Source organism: Citrus clementina, unplaced genomic scaffold (genome assembly GCF_000493195.1).
Source record: "Citrus clementina cultivar Clemenules unplaced genomic scaffold, Citrus_clementina_v1.0 scaffold_6, whole genome shotgun sequence".
In the NCBI taxonomy this organism is placed as follows: Eukaryota; Viridiplantae; Streptophyta; class Magnoliopsida; order Sapindales; family Rutaceae; genus Citrus; species Citrus x clementina.
Window position 1 is genome coordinate 19,321,442 of NW_006262139.1, and position 23,445 is coordinate 19,344,886.

The 23,445-nt window shown below is 34.5% G+C and overlaps 1 protein-coding gene across 1 annotated transcript; it reads left to right on the top strand.

Moving 5' to 3' along the window:
• The first annotated feature begins 781 nt into the window (after positions 1-781).
• LOC18038280 (rRNA biogenesis protein RRP5) lies at positions 782-23,282 on the top strand. The gene is given in 41 exon segments (XM_024181464.1): positions 782-1,159; positions 1,564-1,781; positions 2,907-3,047; positions 3,153-3,326; positions 4,072-4,147; positions 4,150-4,170; positions 4,753-4,871; positions 4,978-5,100; positions 5,210-5,281; positions 6,090-6,182; positions 6,848-6,961; positions 7,060-7,182; positions 8,295-8,480; positions 8,598-8,672; positions 10,029-10,165; positions 11,110-11,244; positions 11,653-11,798; positions 11,944-12,009; positions 12,503-12,609; positions 12,742-12,822; positions 12,931-13,005; positions 13,103-13,204; positions 14,229-14,397; positions 14,472-14,620; positions 14,819-14,902; positions 14,983-15,083; positions 15,331-15,481; positions 15,771-15,845; positions 15,991-16,144; positions 16,628-17,243; positions 18,328-18,388; positions 19,097-19,242; positions 19,316-19,499; positions 19,894-19,992; positions 20,235-20,611; positions 20,702-20,878; positions 21,835-21,931; positions 22,029-22,184; positions 22,271-22,501; positions 22,586-22,669; positions 22,779-23,282. Coding segments are annotated over 41 exon segments (5,772 nt in total). The 5' UTR covers positions 782-990; the 3' UTR covers positions 22,887-23,282.
• The last annotated feature ends 163 nt before the right edge of the window (positions 23,283-23,445 follow it).

The window sequence follows — 23,445 nt, forward strand, 5'->3', positions numbered from 1 at the left end:
ATTTATATGACATAAGTATACCTTTGTCATAAAGATGACATATGTGTAACTTTTTCTTGATGATATGTAATGTGTTAATTGATTGAATTATTGAAATAAAATTAGTTTAAGTTTGACTATTATAAGTATTAATAAATAACTAGTATATAATATTAAATTATTTAAATTAATTATATAAATATTTTAAGGTATTATATGTATAATATTATTTAATTACAAGCAGTTATACGAATACTGTTGGTAGTTTATATGACATTAATAGATTGGTTAAAAAGTGAAAGTTTCTATAAAAATAATTATGGGAACCTATAATACTTTTATGTAATCGATCAATTTACATAAAAACTTGGTAAATTAATAGCATTAAGACCATGCAAGTCTATTAATCTATATAAATGTATGTGTGAGTAGATATATTATGTTGTCTTACATTGGTACTAATTAGAGATTTATTTTTCTATATCAAAGATTTTAAGAAGCAGCAAGCAAACACTGATAACATATTATATAAAAGCCACATAATATATGTAAATTTAGTTTCAATTTAGATAATTGTTAAATTATATGGTTGGTGGGTCTTGTAGAAAAATGAGATTTTTTTAAAATACATTATCTTATAAATTTATCAAATGAATAGATTACATTGGCCAAAGTTGGGCTTATAAAAAAATTATCATTTTATCAAAAATTCTACAATACGTGGTCCAACTAAGTTTGGACAAAAGTGTTTGATCAACCCATATTAAAAAAACTCACTAACAACCCGATATTGGATCCAGCGACCTGTATTATAACGGAAACAAGTTGGACCGAAAGCCCTAGCACTGCAAGGTACCCTCCGCTTTATTCCTCTTAAACCTCTTAAACCCTTTTGCTTCTTCATCTCACTAACTACGAAGTACGCTGCGATCAATCTGGAGACAAACAGAAACTATTTAACTAGGGATTCTCGGCTTCGTCAGTGAGTTATTCTGGAAAAATATCAACAAAATGGCAGCTTCTTCTAGGAAATCACAGAAGAAAAGCTCCAAAGACGGTCCGAAATTTAACAAATCATCAAAGAAACAGTTTAAAAACTCAAAGAAGCAGATAAACGACGCCGTCGAGGCTCAAGCCCTCGCTTTGCCTCCTGACGACGATGTCCCTGTCTTTCCCCGAGGTTCAAATATTTAATCAATTAATTTTTTTTTGGAATTTAACTGCTGTTATTGTTCATAGGGGAAAAAATGTGAACTTTTATTTTATTTTTTTAATCAGAATGAGCTAATTGAGCAAATCTGTTGAAGTAAAGGGCATTTCGGGTGCTATTGTAGAGAGTACTTTCTAGAGAAGCACCTATCTAAAAATGCGTATCCAGGAAGCTCTTTTAAGTGCTTATGGGGATAAAGCCCTCCTATAAAAGCTCCTATGAGTTTTGTATTTTCGGAAGGCGACTCTACGTGCTTTTTTGATACTAAGAAGCTCTTCTGTATAGTAAAAAACTACAAAAGATGCACCATTACTAGTATTGGATGAACTTCAGTTTAATCTGTTTGTTATAATAATATATATGTGTATTTGCAGGCGGGGGACATTCTTTGACTCAGAGAGAGCGGGATGAAATCCATGCAGAAGTTGACGCCGAATTTGAGGCAGTGGAGAGAGGTTTGCATAAGAAGAATAAGAAGAAGAAGAAGAAGACGGAGAGAAAGGCCAATGAAACCGTTGATGATTTGGGTTCACTTTTTGGCGATGGTATTTCTGGAAAACTTCCTAGATATGCTAATAAGATTACTTTGAAGGTATGGAGCTGAAAACTAAGTTGTTTTTCAGACAAAATCTATTTGCCTTTTTTATGATTTTATGATATGATTTGCTTTAGTGGTATTAAAATTTCATTTAGTGGAGAGACCTTTTTTTTTTAATGTAAAGTTACAGATGATTCCTAATCTCTTAGTTTATTGATTATTTATGTATCGAAAGGTGGTTGTAACATTTTTTTTAAAAAGGGAAAGAGTAGAGTGACTTGTGTACTTATTTGAATGACTGTATTAAATAGGTTTGAGTTTCAGTGACATCTTTGGAGTCCTTCCTGCAGTTACACTTTAGAATGTTTTCCCCCACTTTTGAAATTGTTAGATATGAGAGGTTGAAAATTTCCCCCCTTGCTTATGTTCAGTCTTATATTCATCCCATTTGTCAAGGGTATGACCCTTTCCTATAGTTCCTTCTGCAATAAATTTATAGTTTGTTGAAATTAAAGTTCCTTAACTGAATATGCTAACTAGTACACTTAATATTCTGAAACAAGCTTTTAAGAAATGGATGTGCAAATTGTACTGTTAGGGTTGAGGCCAGCGCCTTTGTATTCTTGCAATGCCAACTGGAGTGGAAGTACTAATTGGGGCCTCTAAAGAAAAGAAATCATTTTCTCTTCTTGCTTCATTGTTCAAAGCTATTTTATGACAAATTTAGTGCTGATTGTTTTATGATGTCTTGGAACTGAAATGCTTCCTATTGTTTTGCTGAGTGCACACAGTTCTGGTCCTCGTCCATGCATTGCTTATATATTTATGGACTTGGACGACTATCTCTTACGATATGAAGGGCATGCCTTATTTCTATCTGTGAATCATAATCATTTTGGAATGAATCTGGAGTTGAATTTCTTATGCTTTTTCTTCTTCTGGTGCTGTCAAACTTTCAGCTTTGCTCTGAGTATTCTGTTAATTTTCGTTAAGAAAGAATTGATATACAATAATGTTAATATGTGGATGATCTTTTTTGTCCTTTGAGTCTTCATGTGTAGATTGTGTTTTTATTTATTCTCCCACCTGATTGATCTTGTTTAATTACATCAGCAGATATCTTCATTTTCATACATTTGATGATGTATCTAAACTTCTATTGCTTCTATGTATCCCCAGAATATTTCTGCGGGAATGAAGCTTTGGGGAGTTGTTGCTGAAGTGAATGAGAAAGACCTTGTAATTTGTCTTCCAGGGGGCCTACGTGGATTAGCTCGTGCCGCTGATGCGCTTGATCCTATTTTAGATAATGAAATTGAGGTAATGTTTTGTTATTATTTTCATTTTTTTAAAAAGTGTTCCCAATGTTCTATTTTCATTATATTTTATGTGATTTACAGTTTAACATTTTTGTTTCTTTACCAGGCCAATGAAGACAATCTCCTTCCAACCATATTCCACGTTGGACAGCTGGTATCTTGCATAGTTTTGCAGTTGGATGATGACAAAAAAGAGATTGGGAAACGAAAAATCTGGCTTTCTTTGCGTCTTTCTTTGTTGTACAAAGGTCTTAGCTTGGAAACTGTTCAGGAGGGGATGGTATGTCAACTTGACCATGAAAAAACTATATTTCTTAACAGTTTTAAATGTTTATTCTGATGTTTGTATTGTTATTTATCATTGAATTTTTTGAGATTTTCACTTAATATGTGATTGGAGGAGAACAACTAGAATAAAACCTGATTATCTACTTGTAATTTAGAAGATATTTTTTATTGTTTGATTTTGTGATGGATCATTTTCCTCTAGACTGCATCACTGAAAAAAACCCAATAAGAGACACTGAGTGCTTGTCTGGTCCATTTCAGGATATTCATTATTGAACATTGTTTTCAAGTTTGTATATTGGCTTTTCAGTAGATGCCAAAAGGCTGGTGTGGGTTCATCCCTGAACCAGTTGAGATTAACTCCTAAATTATCTTCCACTAGAGACTAGACAAGTTCTCTAACCTTCTTGACTCAGGTAGTTTTCAGTCAGTAGTGCAGCTTGCTTTGCTTCTTTAAAAGATCTTTTGAATATGCACTACTGAATTGGACCCTGGACAACATAGATGTCTTTGTATGTGATTTATTAAATTTCTGCTACATATTTCAGTCCATGACTAATGTGTATGATATCAATTACAAATCTAAAACTGTCTTGATACTTGTGCTGATGTAAGTATACAGTGGTTTTATCGAGGAGATAGAGTAATCAAGCGTGCTGGTGCAAATATCAATCACATTGGAAATTCATTGTAGATTTGAATACCTTGAAATTTTATCTTACTGTGTCTGTTTACAGGTTCTCACTGCATATGTCAAGAGCATTGAAGATCATGGCTACATTCTTCATTTTGGATTGCCTTCTTTTACAGGGTTTTGCCAAGAAACAACTTAGCTGGTATGATGACCAACTTGTGACCTATTTAGATGGTTCAAAGGCTTTCATATTTTTTTATACTCCCTTGTAATTAAGAAACAAACTGATGGTTAAAAGTCCCTGTTAGAAAATTTAATTGTAGCTTGCAAGTTTGTATAATGACTTTGTATTCTTGTAAGTTATCAATTACACCATTCTGCAGTTTGCCATGTCCAGAAAGTATTTTAGTTCTTTTTCATGATTGGAACTTCACCTTTAGATATTCTTATTTAGTATATTTAACAGTTTAAAAAAAGAAAAGGCAAAACAAGAAGTAAAAGTCTCATTTAGGTTCAGTCATCTGGTTGTACAATTGTGTTCATTGAAAGAAGAATTTAGATCATTCTATGGTTTGCCTGATCAGATAGTATTTACTTTTTCTTTTTCTTTCTTATGTGAATCTTGAACTTCATTCCGAGTAAGTCTCATTTAGGTTGGTCATCTGCCATATGTTTATGTGTGTCTCTGCTGTTGTCATGTGCCTGTATGTCATATTCTTGGTTTACTAGTCACTTTTGCAAATTCCTTGTTCATTTGTTTCGTTACATTTGGTTGTCTTTACAGAAAACAGTGGGATTGATGTGAAGCCAGGGCTACTTTTACAAGGGGTGGTTAGAAGCATTGATAGAACTCGTAAAGTGGTTTACCTGAGTTCTGATCCAGATACAGTGTCGAAATGTGTTGTATGTTTCTTCTTATTTTGTTGGTTTTATTATCTGGTTGCCTTAATTGTCTTCCACCGTTTTCCTCGATTATTAACATTTTTTTTTTGGTTTTGCTCTTATACAGACAAAGGATCTTAAAGGTATTTCAATTGATCTTCTAGTTCCAGGCATGATGGTCAGTGCTCGCGTACAGTCAATACTTGAAAATGGAGTTATGCTATCGTTTCTTACATACTTCACTGGAACTGTAAGTATTTTCTGTGTTCTAATCATATGACTTTGCCATATGTGTGATTCCCTTTTTCTTTTTTAATCTTTTTCCTTTCTGCTTATGCTTTCTTTATTACTCCTTGCAGGTTGATATATTTCATTTACAAAATACATTCCCAACAACAAATTGGAAGAATGACTACAATCAACATAAGAAGGTCTTTGTTTGAGCTTGCATCTTAATTGAAATTGAAAATTTTCAGTTTTGCTGTTTCGATTTTTATGTTAAAAGTTTATTTATTTATTTATTTTTTATTTGTCCTTTCTAGCTGTTGTTAAGCGGATAATTGCTCTACCAAACCTAAATATGCATATTTGGAAATCTATGGAACCATATATGCAAATTCTAATGCAACATAACATGGTTTGACTTTGATGAAGGATACTGAAATCTGTAAAAGCTTCTGTTTAGAAGCTATGCTTTGGTGTTTTATTGTAGATCCAAGATGGACATTGCAATCAAAAGGATGCCTAGCATTTAACTGGCATTATACGCTTGAATTTGGCTTATGAAATATTTCAATTATTTTTGCAAAAGTTTTAATTCAAAGACATAGGATATGAACAATTAAAATATATTTGGATCGTTTTGCGGTGAGGTGCTGTTATATACTAAGGGCATCACTGTATTTTTCTTTATTCATGTGTACCTTCAGGTCTGGCAAATTTTCATAGAGCACATTCTGAAAAAGTAATTTATGAGGGTCTTACTTGTGATTTAGGTGTTGTACTCGTGTTTTCTTTATGATTATACTGTGCAATTGCAGAGGATGATAGGTTCTTTGCAGCATTACCCTCTTGGTTGTGGTGATTGTAGATCTTTATCTGCTCTCTATTTAGTTTGTGCTGGATATGTTTCAAAAAACGTAATTCGTGGCCAATGTTCCGTGAGCTGCATTTTTCTCCAATTTTTGATTTTTTTAAGACCTCATTTCTTTTATGTGTGTACCTCTTATTTTGGTTCAGGTCAACGCTCGTATATTGTTCGTTGATCCCACAAGCAGAGCAGTTGGTTTGACCTTGAATCCTTATCTTCTTCACAACAGAGCTCCTCCTTCTGTAAGTTGATGCATTATTATACATATTATGCTTACATTTTGGATACTCAAGTCTCTGACTTGGAATTAGTGCAGTGTAGCTTAGGTTTTGCTTTTCAGTATCCTGTCTTAATGGGCAGTTTCAACCCATACTGGTGATATTGTCCTGTGCTAAATTTCTTTTTTTACTTCAAAAATTGGGTTATAGGAGCCAATCCTGTCTAGGGCCTCCAGGCTCAAAAGAGTTTGGATGAGTAGAAGGGGGTTTTTGGCAGGGGCTTTTTTTTTTTTGCATTTTTTTTCTCTATGAATATGTTCATTTTCTTTTTTTGATGGTGTTTGATCGGATATCCATAGGATGGGCATTTGATATCTTTGGTTATCCGTTATATATCATAATTGTTAAATAGTATACATTATTTCTGGAGATTTCAATAAGTAATTATTATGATAGATACGTATTTTGGTGATGGCTTGCCTACCTGTATATTGAATAATCCTCGGTACACGGTTGGGTTTGTTTTGTTTTTTCCAAGTGCCCATGTCTCTCTGCCTCTCTTATCATCCACCTCTTCCCTCCTGTATCTCACACTATTGGCAGTTTCCTTTGTTACCTTTGTTACCTTTGTTATATAGTTATGTGAATAATATCTTTGACATGGACTAACTATTTGTATTTGCATGCAGCATGTTAAAGTTGGAGATATCTATGACCAGTCAAAAGTGGTCAGGGTTGATAGAGGGTTGGGCCTTCTGCTTGACATCCCATCAACCCCTGTGTCAACACCGGCATACGTCACTGTATGTTCACTTCATGCTTTGCTTATAGTTAAGGATCAGTTCAGTAGCTATGGTTTCTGCTTGCTTGTTTGTAACTTTTTTGTGTATAAGGATTTCAGATATCTGATGTTGCTGAAGAGGAAGTAAGGAAGCTGGAAAAGAAGTACAAAGAAGGTAGCTGTGTTCGTGTCCGAATTCTTGGATTTAGGCACTTGGAGGGGCTTGCAACCGGGATTCTGAAGGTGCATTTTCACTTTACTGATACATGCTTAAAAATGAAATGCATCTGTAATAAGAAATACATTTTGCTATATTCTGCTGGAGAGTTTTTATCCTTCAAAATGATTTGGAAGGCTACCATTCCCCTTAAAATTCAAGTCTTCTTGTGGGCCTTGGCACAAGGAAAATTAAATTCTAGAGAAGTGATGCAAATAAAGTTTCCTAATTTTTGTCTCTCTCCTTCTTGGTGTGTGACATGCAAGAGAAGTGCAGAAACTTCAGATAATCTTTTCCTTCACTGTTTTATGGCTTCAAACTATGGTATAGGTTGTGCAGAGAAGCTAATTTTTTGCACGTCATTCCGGGTTACTGTGATTCTCTTCTTATGGAGAATTTCTTTGCTTTTGGTTGAGGAACAAAGGCTAAAACTCTTTGGAAATGTGCAGCGGCAGCACTGTTTTGGGTAATATGGGATTAAAAAAAATGTTCATATTAACATATATGGTGGGTAGTTTTGGAATTACAGTGGTGTCAGTAGATTTATTAAAATTTTATTTTATTTTATTTATTTATTTATTTTAATGTGGAAAAGTGTAGATAATGCTGAAGAACTGTCGGATAGAGTTAATCTTCTTGCTTTTCTTTGGGCTTCAATTTCTAAGGAGTTTCAAGATTCATCCTATTTCTTCACACATCTAAATTGGGATGGGGTTTTGAGATAGGGAGTTATAACTAATTCTAACCTTGTATAGAGGTTATTGGGTATACTTTTGTATAGCACAAATAGTGCTAGTCTTTGTTTTCTGGTTGGACTGTTTTTTACATCTTCTTTATTAATAGATTTTTGAGTTTCTTATCAGGGGAAAAAAATTTCGCACCATAAATCTCAGCTTGAGTCCTCTAAGGGCAATGATTGTTGCTGATCTTTGTATATACATGATGTCATCTCCAACAAAGAGCAATATGCAATTAATTTTGAGCGGCATATTTATTGTTAATATTGCTAGGAGTATTTAATGTCACTTCTTCAATCTCTATGATGCTTGTATGAGTTGATTCATTCTCAGAAATGCTTTTGATTCTGCCACTAGTTCTCATTGTTGTTTAGTGCTCTTACTGTTTTTCAATCAAATAGGCCAGTGCTTTTGAAGGACTAGTGTTCACCCACTCTGATGTCAAGCCAGGGATGGTGGTGAAGGGTAAAGTTATAGCTGTTGACAGCTTTGGTGCTATTGTGCAATTTCCAGGTGGTGTGAAGGCACTCTGTCCGCTGCCACATATGTCCGAATTTGAAATTGTGAAGCCTGGAAAAAAATTTAAGGTTATTTTTCGCAATGTGCACCTTTTGAAGTGGTTTATTATGCAGTTGGTTTTTTGGTTGCCAATTCTTCTGAATTAGGAGACATACTTTACTTTTCTTGCTTGTGTCATGGTGCAGGTTGGAGCTGAACTGGTGTTCCGAGTTCTTGGTGTTAAATCTAAGAGAATTACTGTTACACATAAGAAAACTCTTGTATGTTCTCTCTTGGATGCAATTTCATTTGGTTGCTTATTTTTGCTTGGATGAGTGCATGAGAGCTTCATATGAAGCTGCTTCTGTGACTAGTTTAAAAGTTCTTGGTTATCCAAGAAGCCTTTTGTTTGGTTATCCGCAAGTAAACAACATTTGCTGTAATGACTAACATTAGTTATTGGTTGAAGTTGAAAATCTCCAACATGTTCTTGGAAAACTCAGTCCATTGTGTATGTCTTTGGATGGCTGAAATCAATTGTTGGTTGAAGTTCAAAATCTCAAGCTTATTTTGAAGAGTTTTGGTCCATTGATGTACTTTTTTAACTTTTTGAGAGACGATCCCACTCTACCCCACTCCGTTTACAAACACAAATTGAAACTTAATCCTTCCCCAAGGTTGATGTGAGGAGGCTTAATTATTCAAACCTATCTAAAATTACCTAGGCTTTAATATGTTTGTTGATAAGGAATCTGCATGTTTATCATTCAAGAATTGAGGTTGGAGAATTTGGAAGATGGATGCTTCAAGTAGAATTTCTTGTGCAATTTCAGTATGGTTGGAAAGGAAAAATCCTCCCCAAAATACAAATTTTTGCATGGGTCCTTGAGAAGGTAATCACGGAGAGAGATCATACAAAGAAAATTTCCTAATATGTCTCCCTTCGTGGTGTATCATATGTAGATGAGAGGATGAGACTATTAACCATCTCTTCTTTCCTTGCAACTCTGCTTCTCTCTTTGAATACATTTTTGATGCTTTATTCCAGGAAAATTTGTTTATTTTTGGGAAGGCAATGGCTTTATGGATGTGATTCTTGCTTTGTTGTGGGTGATTTGGCAAAAAAGAAATAGCCATATCTTTGAAGGGAAAAGAGAGGAACGCCAATTCTTTATGGAATAAGTTCCCTTTATTCTATTCTTTGGGCCTTCCAAAAAACATTTTTGAGACAATTCTTTCATTTTGATTAATTTCAATTGAGAAGCGATAGTGGTTTTTTATTTTTATTTTTATTTTTAATTTTCTTTTACTGAAAACTAGGTATATTATATTAAAGAAAAAAAAAATTGCAAAGTGGTTTTGGTTTGATCTGTGTTTAGGGGATATAGAGATTTTTTTTCTAGACAGATATACGGTTTTAAGATCTTAAAGTTATTAGCTGTCATTTTGAATAACTCTTAACTGGACTATTTTTTGATGTCCCTGTTGATTTATGGTGCACTGCTGCCCTTTATAATTAATAAAAATTTTCTGTTTGCTAGCAGAAAAGAATAGTAAAATCTTGTAAATCTACTTTGTGCTGTTCTTACGATGTCTATTTGATGCTAATGCAACATCATTGATAAATGCTTTTGCAGGTGAAATCAAAGCTTGCAATTTTGAGTTCATATGCTGAAGCAACCGACAGATTAATAACACATGGATGGATAACGAAGATTGAAAAACATGGTTGCTTTGTCCGGTTCTACAATGGAGTCCAAGGATTTGCTCCGAGGCTAGTCTAAAACCAATCTTATTTATGACATATAATGTTTACTGATTATATGAGTTTTGTGAAAGGGGATAGAATAGGGATTAACTTTATCAAGTTAGGGTAAGAAAAGACTCTAAAATCTGATAGTTATGATATATGCAAATACTAAGAATTTGTGACGAGTAACTGTCTAGACGGCTGGCTTATCAATAATCTGCTACGAATGAGAAGTTGAGTGGTTATTGCCTTAGTTCTTAGCAGGTATGATAAAGAGTTGAACTAATGCATTTGGACTGCTGCAAGATCCTCTATTGATTTTGAGGTCATAGCCTTATGAGAAATAACCCAGAAAATAATTAGTGTAACAATACGTTTAGAATGAGTTGAATTCAGGAAAAGACTTATGATAAGATAATGCATTTCTGGAAACATAATTTTTTCTGCCTCCTATTATTGGATACTTACCATTTTACTGGAACTATATACTCATTCTACATATCTGTATGCATGATGTGGTTGTAGGGTCTGACAGTAGCCCTTCATTGGATTCCATTGAATGATTTCTAGGTATGCCCGAAAAGTAAATAAGTGTCATTGTATAAGAAGTTTTAGATCCTAATCACACGACAATATGCAAATTATTCATAATTGAGAGATCAGAATTGCTGTAGATACTGTTCTATATAGCATTGATTGATTTTGGGTGGATACCTGGCCCACTACTTAAGTGTATTTTCTCCATTATTTATTAATATAAATACTCCCAGTTTCTTTTATAAACATGCATATATGTACACATACATATATATATAAATTGCTTAGGATGTTTTCCACTTTCTCATATTTATTACCAGGTGCTTGAACTTCAACGAGAATTTTATCTTCCATTTTGCGTACTTCTATTTTTTTTATTTTTTGGATTTTATCATGAATTATGATTGATTATTGTTGTCCATTTGTACCAGATCTGAACTTGGATTAGATCCAGGATGTGAACCAAGTTCCATGTATCATGTTGGGCAAGTCGTGAAATGCAGAATAATGAGTTCCATTCCTGCTTCACGGCGGATCAACCTCAGTTTCATGATGAAGCCTACAAGGTTTGCTTCACTCTAATCTAACTGATTTGTAAACTTGATGTATGTGCATCTTCTTCTGCTGGCTTTAATGTAAAAACATGCTATTTTTGGGCCAGCATGCAATCACCAATGACATAGTAATACTAATAATCTTCCAGCTATAGCTATTTTAAGTCATTTTGCAGGACTGGCACATGGCTATTAGAATGCATTTGCCTTTAACCATATGGTCATAGGAACTGCTGTAATTACTAATTTGAAACAAAATAATAAAAGCATCATGTCCAGCAGCTGTATATCTGTTGCTTTGATTGAAATGGTTGTCGAGAGGTTTTTATCTTCAAATTTTTGAACTGCAGCTTCTCCATATCTTGTAAAATTCTCTTTCATATAAAGCTATTTTCTTATTTATCGAAATTTGAGTAACAGGGTTTCCGAAGATGATTTGGTCAAGTTGGGTAGCCTTGTTTCTGGAGTTGTTGATGTGGTAACCCCAAATGCAGTAGTTGTCTATGTTATCGCAAAAGGTTACTCAAAGGGTACAATTCCTACTGAACATTTGGCAGATCACCTTGGTAATACATTTACTTTGCCATCATATCGAATTTTCGTTTTTCTTATTAAAATTTTTTTCTGTTAAATGCTGCCTTTTTTATGATTTTTCTTTCAGTTAATACTGCTTTTTCTTTGTATTCCCTGACTTTAGTTTCTGTTTTGCAGAGCATGCTACTATGATGAAGTCAGTCATAAAGCCTGGATATGAGTTTGATCAGCTGTTGGTCCTAGGTAATATAATGCTATTTCTTTCCTATGCCTCTTCATTATTTTTACCCTAAACATCCTAATAGTTCAGTAAATTACATTTTATGAGAAACAAAAGTTTTTGAAAAAGTGCCCAAATTGTTTTTAAAGGAGTGAAGATACTTCTTAAAAATCCATGTTGCCATACATCAAGCTATAAAATCCCTTCTCAAAATGCATATCTTGTTTCTCATAAGAATTTTACTATCCATCAAGCTCGAATAAAGGCCTGGCACTCCCTTTTTTGCGTTATGAACTTCTGCCAGTGCTCTTTCAGGTGCATATCTTGTTTCTCTTATGAATTTTGCTGTGAGGTTGCTGGTGGAATTTGGTGAACACAGGTTTTATGGTTTCAAAAGAAAGAGAAAGAAAAAAGTATTGAGTACTGTGTTCTATTTTTCTAAGAATTCAAAATCTGTTTACCAGCGATAAGTAAATAGAGAATAAAAAATAATTCTCTAACCTTTTTTTGTTATAGACAATGAGAGCAGCAACTTGTTGCTGTCTGCAAAATATTCTCTAATCAACTCGGCTCAACAGCTTCCTTCTGATGCCAGTCATATCCACCCTAATTCAGTTGTCCATGTAAGTGGTTAAGGCTTCCTACTTATTATGTGTTTTCTGATCTTGTTTTGGAGAAATCATCCACTGTTACAATGCCCTCATGTTTTAGTGTTCCACCTTATATTTGCAAATTTATAAGTTTGTGTGAATCAGGGGTATGTTTGCAACATAATTGAAACTGGCTGTTTTGTTCGGTTTCTTGGGCGCTTGACGGGCTTTGCTCCTAGAAGCAAGGTAATTTTCTCTCATTTGGTTCTATTATGCTAGCTCTAAATGTTATTTTGATTGAACTGTTTTAATTTAGTCAATTTTTCTATCTGTTTTTTTCCCTTTCTTTTTAAGGCAGTGGATGGCCAAAGAGCTGATCTTTCAAAAACTTATTACGTTGGGCAATCTGTTCGCAGCAATATACTCGATGTTGGTGAACTCTTTGCTCGTAGATCTTTGTATTTTACAACCTTTTGAGTGGTTCGGTAATGAACTTCTATCTTTTGTTTTCGTTTTCTCTTTCCAGGTCAATAGTGAAACGGGTAGAATAACACTGAGTTTAAAGCAGTCCTGCTGTTCTTCGACAGATGCATCCTTTATGCAAGAGTACTTTCTGTTGGAAGAGAAGGTGAAATCATGGAATAATACTAATTTGGTTTTTGAGATCAGTTGGTGTTTATATGTGTTATTTACCTACTCATAGTTGTCCAAGTTGCTTTTGGAAAGTAGTGTTTGGTGTATGTTATGTTGTCAAATTTAAGGGCCACAGTTCTTTTTTCCCTTTTGTCACAGTGTAGTAAACATTTTGACATTTTCATTTCGTATGTTTAAAGTTATTTCATTTAAACATGGTTTTAGTTGTTTGGGCTGCTTTGTCAATGCACTAAAAAGTTTTGTTTTGTGATGATTTATTTATGCATGTCTTTTAAGTGCTTTTTTTTTCATTCCTTTTGGTACCCAAAAGTTGTTTGATCTGTCTTGTTTTTTCATGGACTTCTACCAAACTGGGGAATTCTGTTGGATCCTAAAACCTTCTTAGTCAGGAAATCTACGAGATATGATGTCATTGGACGTTTGACTCTTGTTTGTGACCGATGGTCTTAACCACTAACTTTTCCTTTGGGGTGAAGTTTTTGTTCATCTCTTCAGCAGTGGCCTATGGGCATAGGTTTGTAAGACCAAAAGAGCGACTGAAAGGGGTTGGATGCATGCTGTAAGAATAAACAAGTTGATCCTAAAAATAGGAATTTTGGCTTTATTCTGCTCAAATAACCTTTATAGTTTCTTAAGTTCTGCTCAAATAACCATGTTATAGATTTCAACTGGGTTTATGTTATCCACTGCTAGACTAAGTGAATGAATTCTTTGCTGCAAATGTTTCTCACATCCAATGAGAAAATGCTCATTTTCATTCTGTTGTACCATTTTTTTTTTGAATTTTTTGGTTCGGGCTTTATTTTAATTCATTTTTTCCCATCTACTTATTGGCTGAAGTACATAGCACATTCATTATTTCTTTAATTGGGAGTGATTGTCTGGATTCTTGTTTCTCTTTAGTTTTCTTATATCGCTGATCTAGATATCACCTTTCAGTCATGGTTTGTCTTCTAATAGATTAGTATCATAATCATGGCAATGTTTATTGAATACAGATTGCTATGCTGCAATCCTCAAACCATAATGGATCAGAGTTAAAATGGGTTGAAGGATTTATCATTGGCAGTGTCATTGAGGGAAAGGTTCATGAGTCAAATGATTTTGGAGTTGTTGTCAGCTTTGAGAAACACAGTGATGTTTATGGATTTATTACTCATCATCAGTGTAAGTTTTTTTTCATGTCTACTGAATTTTCATTATCTTCAATTCTATAACTATGAGTGGAATATGTCTTGCAGTAGCTGGAGCTACCGTGGAAACTGGATCTGTCATTCAGGCTTCCATTCTTGATGTTGCCAAGGCAGAACGCCTTGTTGATTTATCGTTAAAAACAGTGTTCATTGACAGATTTAGGGAAGCAAATTCTAACAGGCAGGCTCAGAAGAAGGTTTAACCCTATTTCCAGCATTCTCAATTCATATTTCTAATTATGTGTATCTGCTATAATTGTGGTAAATAATAGGAAAAATGAGAATAATTTATTGCGAATGTTTCGTATGTCATATTTATTCATCATAGAGTAAGAATTTTTTGTCATTAATTGTGCTTGTACTCTTGGCCTAATTTGTACTATCGATGATTTCAGAAACGCAAAAGAGAAGCTTCCAAGGACTTGGGAGTGCATCAGACAGTAAATGCAATTGTGGAGATTGTGAAAGAGAATTACTTGGCAAGTGTTTACTTACTTTCTGTAGTGTGGTGAGACTATCATTTTTTGTGTATTCTCACAATTGTTTTCTTTGAAACCAGGTTCTTTCGTTGCCAGAGTATAACTATTCTATAGGATATGCATCTGTGTCAGATTATAACACACAAAAGTTTCCTCAGAAACAATTTCTGAATGGACAAAGGTAACTAATTTGATGATTTTTCCCCCTTCCCCGGCTGCATCCCCACCCCGTACACAAACACATTTTAAATAATTTCCCCTCCAAGGTTGGAGTGATGGGGATTAGCTCACTTGGTCTTTTGCTTGCACCCCATACACGGAAATGATTTGTTTCGTTTGAAGTTTATAGATGTATCATTGCTTTGCTCCTGGCCTAATTGTGGATCTTTTACTAGTGGGCTTGAACATGAAACTTCTATTTTGTGCAGTGTCATTGCTACAGTTATGGCTCTTCCAAGCCCTTCAACTGCTGGGAGATTACTTTTACTTCTTAAAGCTATTAGTGAGACTGAGACATCCAGTTCCAAAAGGGCGAAAAAGAAGTCTAGCTATGGTGTTGGATCTTTAGTTCAGGCAGAGGTGGATAGTCTAAAAAATATTGTGACTTGTCTTATCTTATTTCTTTCATATATAATTATATATAGTCTGTCTTTGAGTTTGGTACTCATTTTATCAAAATGAGGGTTCCTCACTGGAAAGTTACGATATATATATATATATATATATATATATATATACAGCAATTTCAAAATAAGGGATCCCTTATTAGAAGGGGACTCTCTCTCTCTCTCTCTCTCTATATATATATATATAAATATAATCCATGAAGCACACTTATTTGAGTATTATATGTCTTTTGTTCCTTCAGATCACTGAAATTAAGCCCTTGGAGCTAAGATTGAAATTTGGAATTGGTTTTCATGGGCGGATTCACATAACAGAGGTGATTTTCTAGTTGTACATGTTTGAATATTGTTTTCTAAACAATTAATTATTACCCTCTTGTCATGTGTGTTTCGGTTATCTAGTTATATGATAAAATTAATGTTCTATTTTCCTATTTTTACTTTTACTTGTTAAATGAGCAGGTGAACGATGATAAGAGTAATGTGGTGGAAAACCTATTCAGCAACTTCAAAATTGGGCAGACAGTGACAGCAAGGATCATAGCCAAGTCCAATAAACCAGACATGAAAAAAAGCTTCCTGTGGGAGCTGTCCATCAAACCCTCAATGCTTACGGGTAAATGGTTCACTGCATAATACTCCGATACTCGGATTTGACATTGTCAAAGTCTTGGTATCTTGTTCCATAAACTATCTCTCAAATGCTGGGATTGACTTTGCATTTCTCATTATTTTCCTTTTTTTTTTAATCATGTACTTTTACCGTAAGTTTTTAGCACTGTCGTGGTCATTTTTCTTTTAATAAGAAACTGTAAATTGTATTAAAGATGAAGAATCTTTACAAGGAGTGGACCAGCTGTCCACTAAGAAAGCATAATAATGAAAACTTTTTAGCACTGCTGCAGTCATTTAAAACACACTCTTAGGCTAGCATTGACTTCATTTCTCATCAAATGTTTTCATTCTTTGATTTGATTCTCAAATCATCTTTATGGATAAGTTCTCAAAAAATAATGTTCCACTCATTGATTAGGTTTTTCCATTACCCATTTGTTCATGGATTGCTCTACATAGCTTTGCTTATTGCAATTTTATTCAGTTTCTGAAATAGGGAGCAAGCTTTTGTTTGAAGAATGTGATGTTTCAATTGGACAACGTGTCACCGGTTATGTATATAAAGTGGACAATGAATGGGCATCGTTAACAATATCTCGACATTTGAAGGCTCAGCTTTTCATTCTTGATAGTGCATGTGAGCCTAGTGAACTTCAACAATTCCAAAGGCGCTTTCATATCGGAAAAGCTGTTTCTGGTCATGTTTTAAGTATTAATAAGGAGAAGAAACTGTTGCGCTTGGTGCTACGGCCTTTTCAGGATGGAATAAGCGATAAGACAGTTGATATTTCAAATGATAATATGCAAACCTTTATACATGAAGGAGATATTGTGGGTGGTAGAATTTCCAAAATACTTTCAGGTGTTGGTGGATTGGTTGTGCAAATTGGTCCTCATTTGTATGGTAGGGTTCATTTCACTGAACTCAAAAACATATGCGTGTCTGACCCATTGTCTGGATATCATGAAGGCCAGTTTGTCAAATGCAAGGTCCTTGAAATCAGTCGCACGGTCAGGGGCACTCTTCATGTTGAGCTGTCTCTACGCTCATCTTTAGATGGCATGAGCAGTACGAATTCTTCAGATCTCTCCACTGATGTGTAAGTCTACCTTTTCTGATTTGGATACACATAGATATTTTATTTGCTTATAAACGCATGCTTATTATTTGGAACATTTAAGTTCATATAACACCGAGGCCCTTTTGAAGTTTCCATGAATACTATTTCTTTCTATATATAATTCATCTGGATGGAAATTAATGAATAGTAACTTGGTATAAAGTTTCTTTGAAAGTGGATTTCTTTTTGTTAGTGTTATGATGCTATATCAAATTTTGATTTGTTTATGGATCTATGCATGCTACACCTCATTAGTATAAGAAAATTATTGCAGGCTACATTTTATTGGTTCTCTCAGTATTAAGCTGTATATAATACTTAAAGATTTATTTGGTCTGTTCTGTGTCTTTTAATATCATTTCTTCCTTGAATTTGATAATAACTTAGTGGACGGTTTGAAAACCTAAAAATTGTTAACTTCTAATCTCGGGCACTTCCATGCAATTTTTTTATCTGATTCTAGTGGATACCTGGCAAAGTACAGAAGATTCATGCCCTTGTTTTCTCGTGATTATTTATTTCTCCTGTTGGTGAACATTAGGTTTTCTTTAGCCAATTACGGACATAGACTCTACCTTAGAAGATTTCATTGTTCCAGTTTTCTAGTTCAGGTATGGAGGCAATGAATATGATGCTTTCCGTCTAGCTTGAAAAATATGACATGATCATTTATTAGCAATTGATTTTCAAAAAGAAATGCACTTTGACGCATGATGCCTACTTTAGTTCTTATAGAATCTTTTTCACTTCCATGGTTGTTTAGTCAGCTTCTCTGTGGAATATCTTCACTTACGAAAGTTGATGACTGAATTGCCAAATTGTCTTACTTTTTAGTCTTGAGTAAATATCTTTGATCCCGTGATGAGCCTATAAGATTCCACTTTTTCCATGTATTAAATGCCACCAAGTTTTCTGTAGTCACTTGTAATTTAAATGAATATTGTGGCCTTATTAATGTGTTAGCTAGAATTTGTTTCAGGATTAAGTAATTTGCTATTTTGTGGTGGTTTACAAAATCTTGTCTTTTGTTTAATCAGGAGTTATATATGGTTTGCATTTGCAGGGATACTCCTGGCAAGCATTTGGAAAAGATTGAGGATCTTTCTCCTAATATGATTGTACAGGTACAACAATCCTCTTTTTCATGTAATTAATCGACTTCTTTTATTGGTTGTTTTTAATCTGGTCGTCACCTAATTACAAATGATAGATTACAGTGGCTTAATATCATCTCTTCCAAGAGGATTGGTTGCATCAAGAATAAGTTACAGTCCAGTTTTGTTTGCATTGTTGATACACCAATTAAATTGTTGCTATTGATAGAACTTTTCGTTAAAATATTATGCATTTTATAGTCTTCCCTCTTTTGCAGAAGTGATTATTAGTTGAAAATTACGCATGATGTATCCTAAAGGTTATAGCTTGAACCATGTTCACATCTAATGCATTGCAGCAGCCACGTATTTCTGTGACGTCAATCGATGTTGCTTTTATTTATACTGAAAAGGAACATCTTCACAAGATGATGAATGCCTGTTTTCATATTTATTCTTTTCCTTGTTATGATAAAAAGACTCAACCTAAGGATTAGGAATATATAGTGTAAATCATGTTCTCAAGTTTTTTGTAGTCACTCTCATTCCAAGGGATATGGATGTTTCAACATGTATTCATTTATTGATCTATTTAGCTTGCTCTCACTCATCCTCTTTTCATATATTCATTCCAACAAATATAAATGTTTCGACATTTATTCATCCTTTTTCTTTTGGTGGCCGTGAATTATTTTCTTTATACCTTCAGTGCTAATAACTATTCATTGGCTCTGACAGGGTTATGTTAAGAATGTGACATCTAAAGGATGTTTTATTATGCTCTCACGGAAGCTTGATGCAAAAGTTCTCCTTTCAAATCTGTCAGATGGATATGTGGAAAGTCCAGAAAAAGAGTTTCCTATTGGGAAACTTGTAGCTGGCAGGTAGTTTCCTTATGGTCAATGAAGTGATTAGTCTTTGATATTCAGTGCTCTGTATTGAGAAATTTAATTGCAGGGTGTTATCCGTGGAGCCTTTGTCAAAGCGTGTTGAGGTTACCTTGAAGACATCCGATTCTAGGACTGCTTCTCAATCTGAAATCAATAATTTGAGTAATCTACATGTTGGAGACATTGTTATCGGGCAGATCAAGCGGGTGGAATCATATGGTTTGTTCATCACAATTGAGAACACGAACTTGGTAAGGAATAAGTAATAAATGACTGGTTGTAATTTGAATATTGTACTATTCTTTGATGCCCTTTTGGGGACTGCATCACCGAGTATACTGATTCTGAAACAGCCAAAAAATAGAAATGGAAAATAAAAGGGCTTAATCTATGGATTCTAGTCCTGATATTTACTCGAGTTATGAATTGTGCTGCCCATCCATCGTTCCAGGTTTTAATTAATGACCATTGTTTTGTTCAGATGGATGGTGCAAATGTCCTGTTAGTTTCTTTCTTACCTGGAAGTGTTTATTTTGATATTATTCAGTTTAAACAATCTGCATTCGTTAGATCATTTGTCAATTATTTTCATGTATGATTTGTCATTTTTGAGGGTTAATGTGCTTATTTTTATTGATTGCTTAGGTTGGATTATGCCACGTTTCAGAGCTTTCAGAAGACCATGTTGACAACATCGAGACTATATACAGAGCCGGGGAGAAAGTTAAGGCGAAGATTTTGAAGGTAAATAACAGTAATGTGGTTATGTTATGTCGACTATCAGTTTATAGGCCTTACATCAGTTAAAACTAGTGCATAAAATCGACTGCTTACTTTTCTAGTGTTTTTTTCATCTATGATGTCATGCGACTGAAGGTTGATATCTGGATTAAAATTTTAGCCAGATCACTAATTGATTTTAATAGTTAGTCTGTAATCGCTGGATAATATTTATTGCTGTTTTTCTCCTCTATTCTTTATATTAGGTGGACAAAGAAAAGCGCCGAATTTCACTGGGAATGAAGAGTTCGTATTTTAAGAATGATGCTGATAACCTTCAAATGTCTTCAGAAGAAGAGTCTGATGAAGCCATTGAAGAAGTTGGTTCTTATAACAGGTCATCATTATTGGAGAACAGTTCAGTTGCTGTTCAAGATATGGATATGGAGTCTGAAGATGGAGGATCTCTGGTTCTTGCTCAAATAGAGTCTAGGGCTTCCGTTCCTCCTCTTGAGGTCAATCTTGATGATGAGCAGCTTGACATGGATAATGGAATTAGTCAAAATCAGGGACATACTGATGAGGCAAAAACCATAGATGAGAAGAACAATCGACATGCAAAGAAGAAGGAGAAGGAAGAGAGGTTTCTCAATTCAGACATGTTTGACTTTTGTTCCTCATTTAACTGCTAGTTATTTGGGCTTTTTAATAATCTTGAAACTATATTTGATAGGGAGCAAGAAATAAGAGCTGCTGAGGAAAGGTTGCTGGAAAAGGATGCACCGAGAACTCCTGATGAATTTGAGAGGCTGGTCAGGAGTTCCCCAAATAGCAGTTTTGTTTGGATAAAGTACATGGCTTTCATGCTCTCCATGGCTGATGTTGAGAAAGCCCGCTCTATTGCTGAAAGGTATTCTTTTTGCTATGTTGAGTTTCAAGCTGGATTTGGGACGGTGTGTTGAATTTTGATGATGAGAAATTATATGATCATTTATTGATTCAACTATTGATGAATGAATATGCTAAATAAAGTCAAAATTAATGTGTGTTGTCCTGTTCAATTACATCTGGTTTATTGATTTTCATAAATAGGAAAATGAAGACATCAAAAATTGGGAAAAAAGGGAAAAAGAAATGGTATTAACCTAGTGAATTTGTGATTCCTCATTACTCTAGTATCTAATTCTATTTCTCCAAAAATGATTAAAATATCCTTTTGGTTATATCCATTATCTAGTCATGTTCATTTAGGAAAATCAGTCCAAACATCTTTGACTTTGTAGTTCTTAACACTAAACAAGCTGTCTCGTGGTAGGTTGTGTTCAGGGCATATAAGAATGTCTCCTGCTCTTTTTTCTCCTGTTTTAGATGCTTTTTTTTATTGCAGGCCTGCCCCTTTATTTATCTCCATGTTTTGCTTTTTGCTTTTAATTCCCTCACCGATTGCCTCACCCCACCCGGCCCCCGCACCCCGCCCCCCCCTCCCCCCCTCCCCCCCTCCCCCCAGCGCTGGGAAAAAGAAGGATATTATGCCACCCATGATTTTCATTTCCTACTATTGGAATCTAACTATTTGCTCAGAATCAGGTGGATGAAACAGTTCCTATCATGTATAAGATATTATGGTGTAGCTAAATGGCTTAAGTTCCGATGATCCACAAAGGCTAATGTGGTTTATTTTCTTTAGACATTGTTGTAATTTGAGGTTTATATTTCCTCGAAGTTTTTGTTTGATAGTTATTTCTTTTTTTTTTTTTGTTTAATTTGTTATTTTATTTATCAGCAAATTAATTTGTGATGGAGTTATCTTAATATTTGCACTGTTGCATCCAACTTAATTTTATTTTTCATCTTTGTCTTTTCAAGGGCTCTACAAACTATTAACATTCGAGAAGAGAATGAGAAGCTAAATATTTGGGTGGCTTATTTTAATTTGGAAAATGAATATGGAAATCCACCAGAGGTAATTAAACAGAGAGCAGCTTTATTTATTCATTTATTTTTTTAAATCTTGTAATCATGACTTGAATTGGGAGTGTCATTAATTTATTTTCTTTCAGGAAGCTGTTGTAAAAGTATTTCAAAGAGCATTACAATATTGTGATCCCAAAAAGGTCCATTTGGCACTGTTGGGTTTGTATGAAAGGACTGAGCAAAATAAGTTGGCTGATGAGCTTCTTTACAAAATGATCAAGAAATTCAAGCATTCGTGCAAGGTAATCATTGAGCTTCTATCTTTTCATTTTACCCCAATTTTGAGCATCTTTGGACATACAAATTTCATATCACCTGGAACTTTCAGGTCTGGTTAAGGAGGGTGCAGAGACTTTTGAAGCAACAGCAGGAGGGGGTTCAGGCTGTGGTGCAACGTGCTTTGTTAAGTCTTCCTCGGCATAAGCATATTAAATTCATCTCACAGACAGCTATTCTCGAGTTCAAAAATGGGGTTGCTGATAGAGGGCGATCCATGTTTGAGGGAATCTTGCGTGAATATCCAAAGAGAACAGACTTGTGGAGTATTTATCTTGATCAAGTAAGTTGCTTTTAACATTAGGTACTTTCTATGTTTCCCTCTTTCTTTGAGGTATATCTTACATTCTTTTATCAAACTTGTCAGGAGATTCGACTTGGAGACGTAGATTTAATTCGTGGATTGTTTGAGAGGGCTATCAGCTTGAGTCTCCCACCTAAAAAGATGAAAGTAAGTAAATCTGCAGAATTATATTATGGCTGTCCCTGGTCTTCTGCAGAATTATATTATGGCCGTCCCTTCCTGTTTTGCCTTACCTGTCTTCTTTCTGGTTTTGCAGTTCTTATTTAAGAAGTATCTTGAGTATGAAAAATCTCTTGGTGAGGAAGAAAGGATTGAATATGTGAAACAGAAAGCAATGGAGTATGTAGAGAGTACACTAGCGTAGTTGTTGTTGATCTACTCTTCTTTAGCCGGAGTTTCAATCTGCAGCTTTCAAACAATTTGAGTTGGCTGTTTGTACCGTACAGCGACGAGGAATTTGTAATTTACAATCATAGCAGGGAGGTGGTTGCAATTTTACTTATTAGTTGATGCAGAGGATTACTGAGATTTCATAAGATATTACTCAGGACCACATTTGTCTCCCTGTACAATTTTGCTTAGTAAAAGCTTTACACAGGATATGCAAATTTACTGATTCTTGGTCAAAACTCAAACCGCTCCTCAGATGATTCTGTTAAGAGGGGTCCCGCAACATATTTGATTAATGTATTCATGTACTGTTGAGAATTTAATTGTAGATATTGTAGAAACGAATGAAGATTCTTTGTCCATATTGTTTTGAATCTTTTGATTTAGTTTTTTGTTGTTGAATTCCTGCTAGGGAAGTTTTATTATCAAGTGAATGATCGGAAGATATAATTATTACTATAATTATTAAGAGTTCTCAAAAGATTTAACCTAAAAGATTAGTGCCAAATGAGTTAACAAATACTCGATTGAAT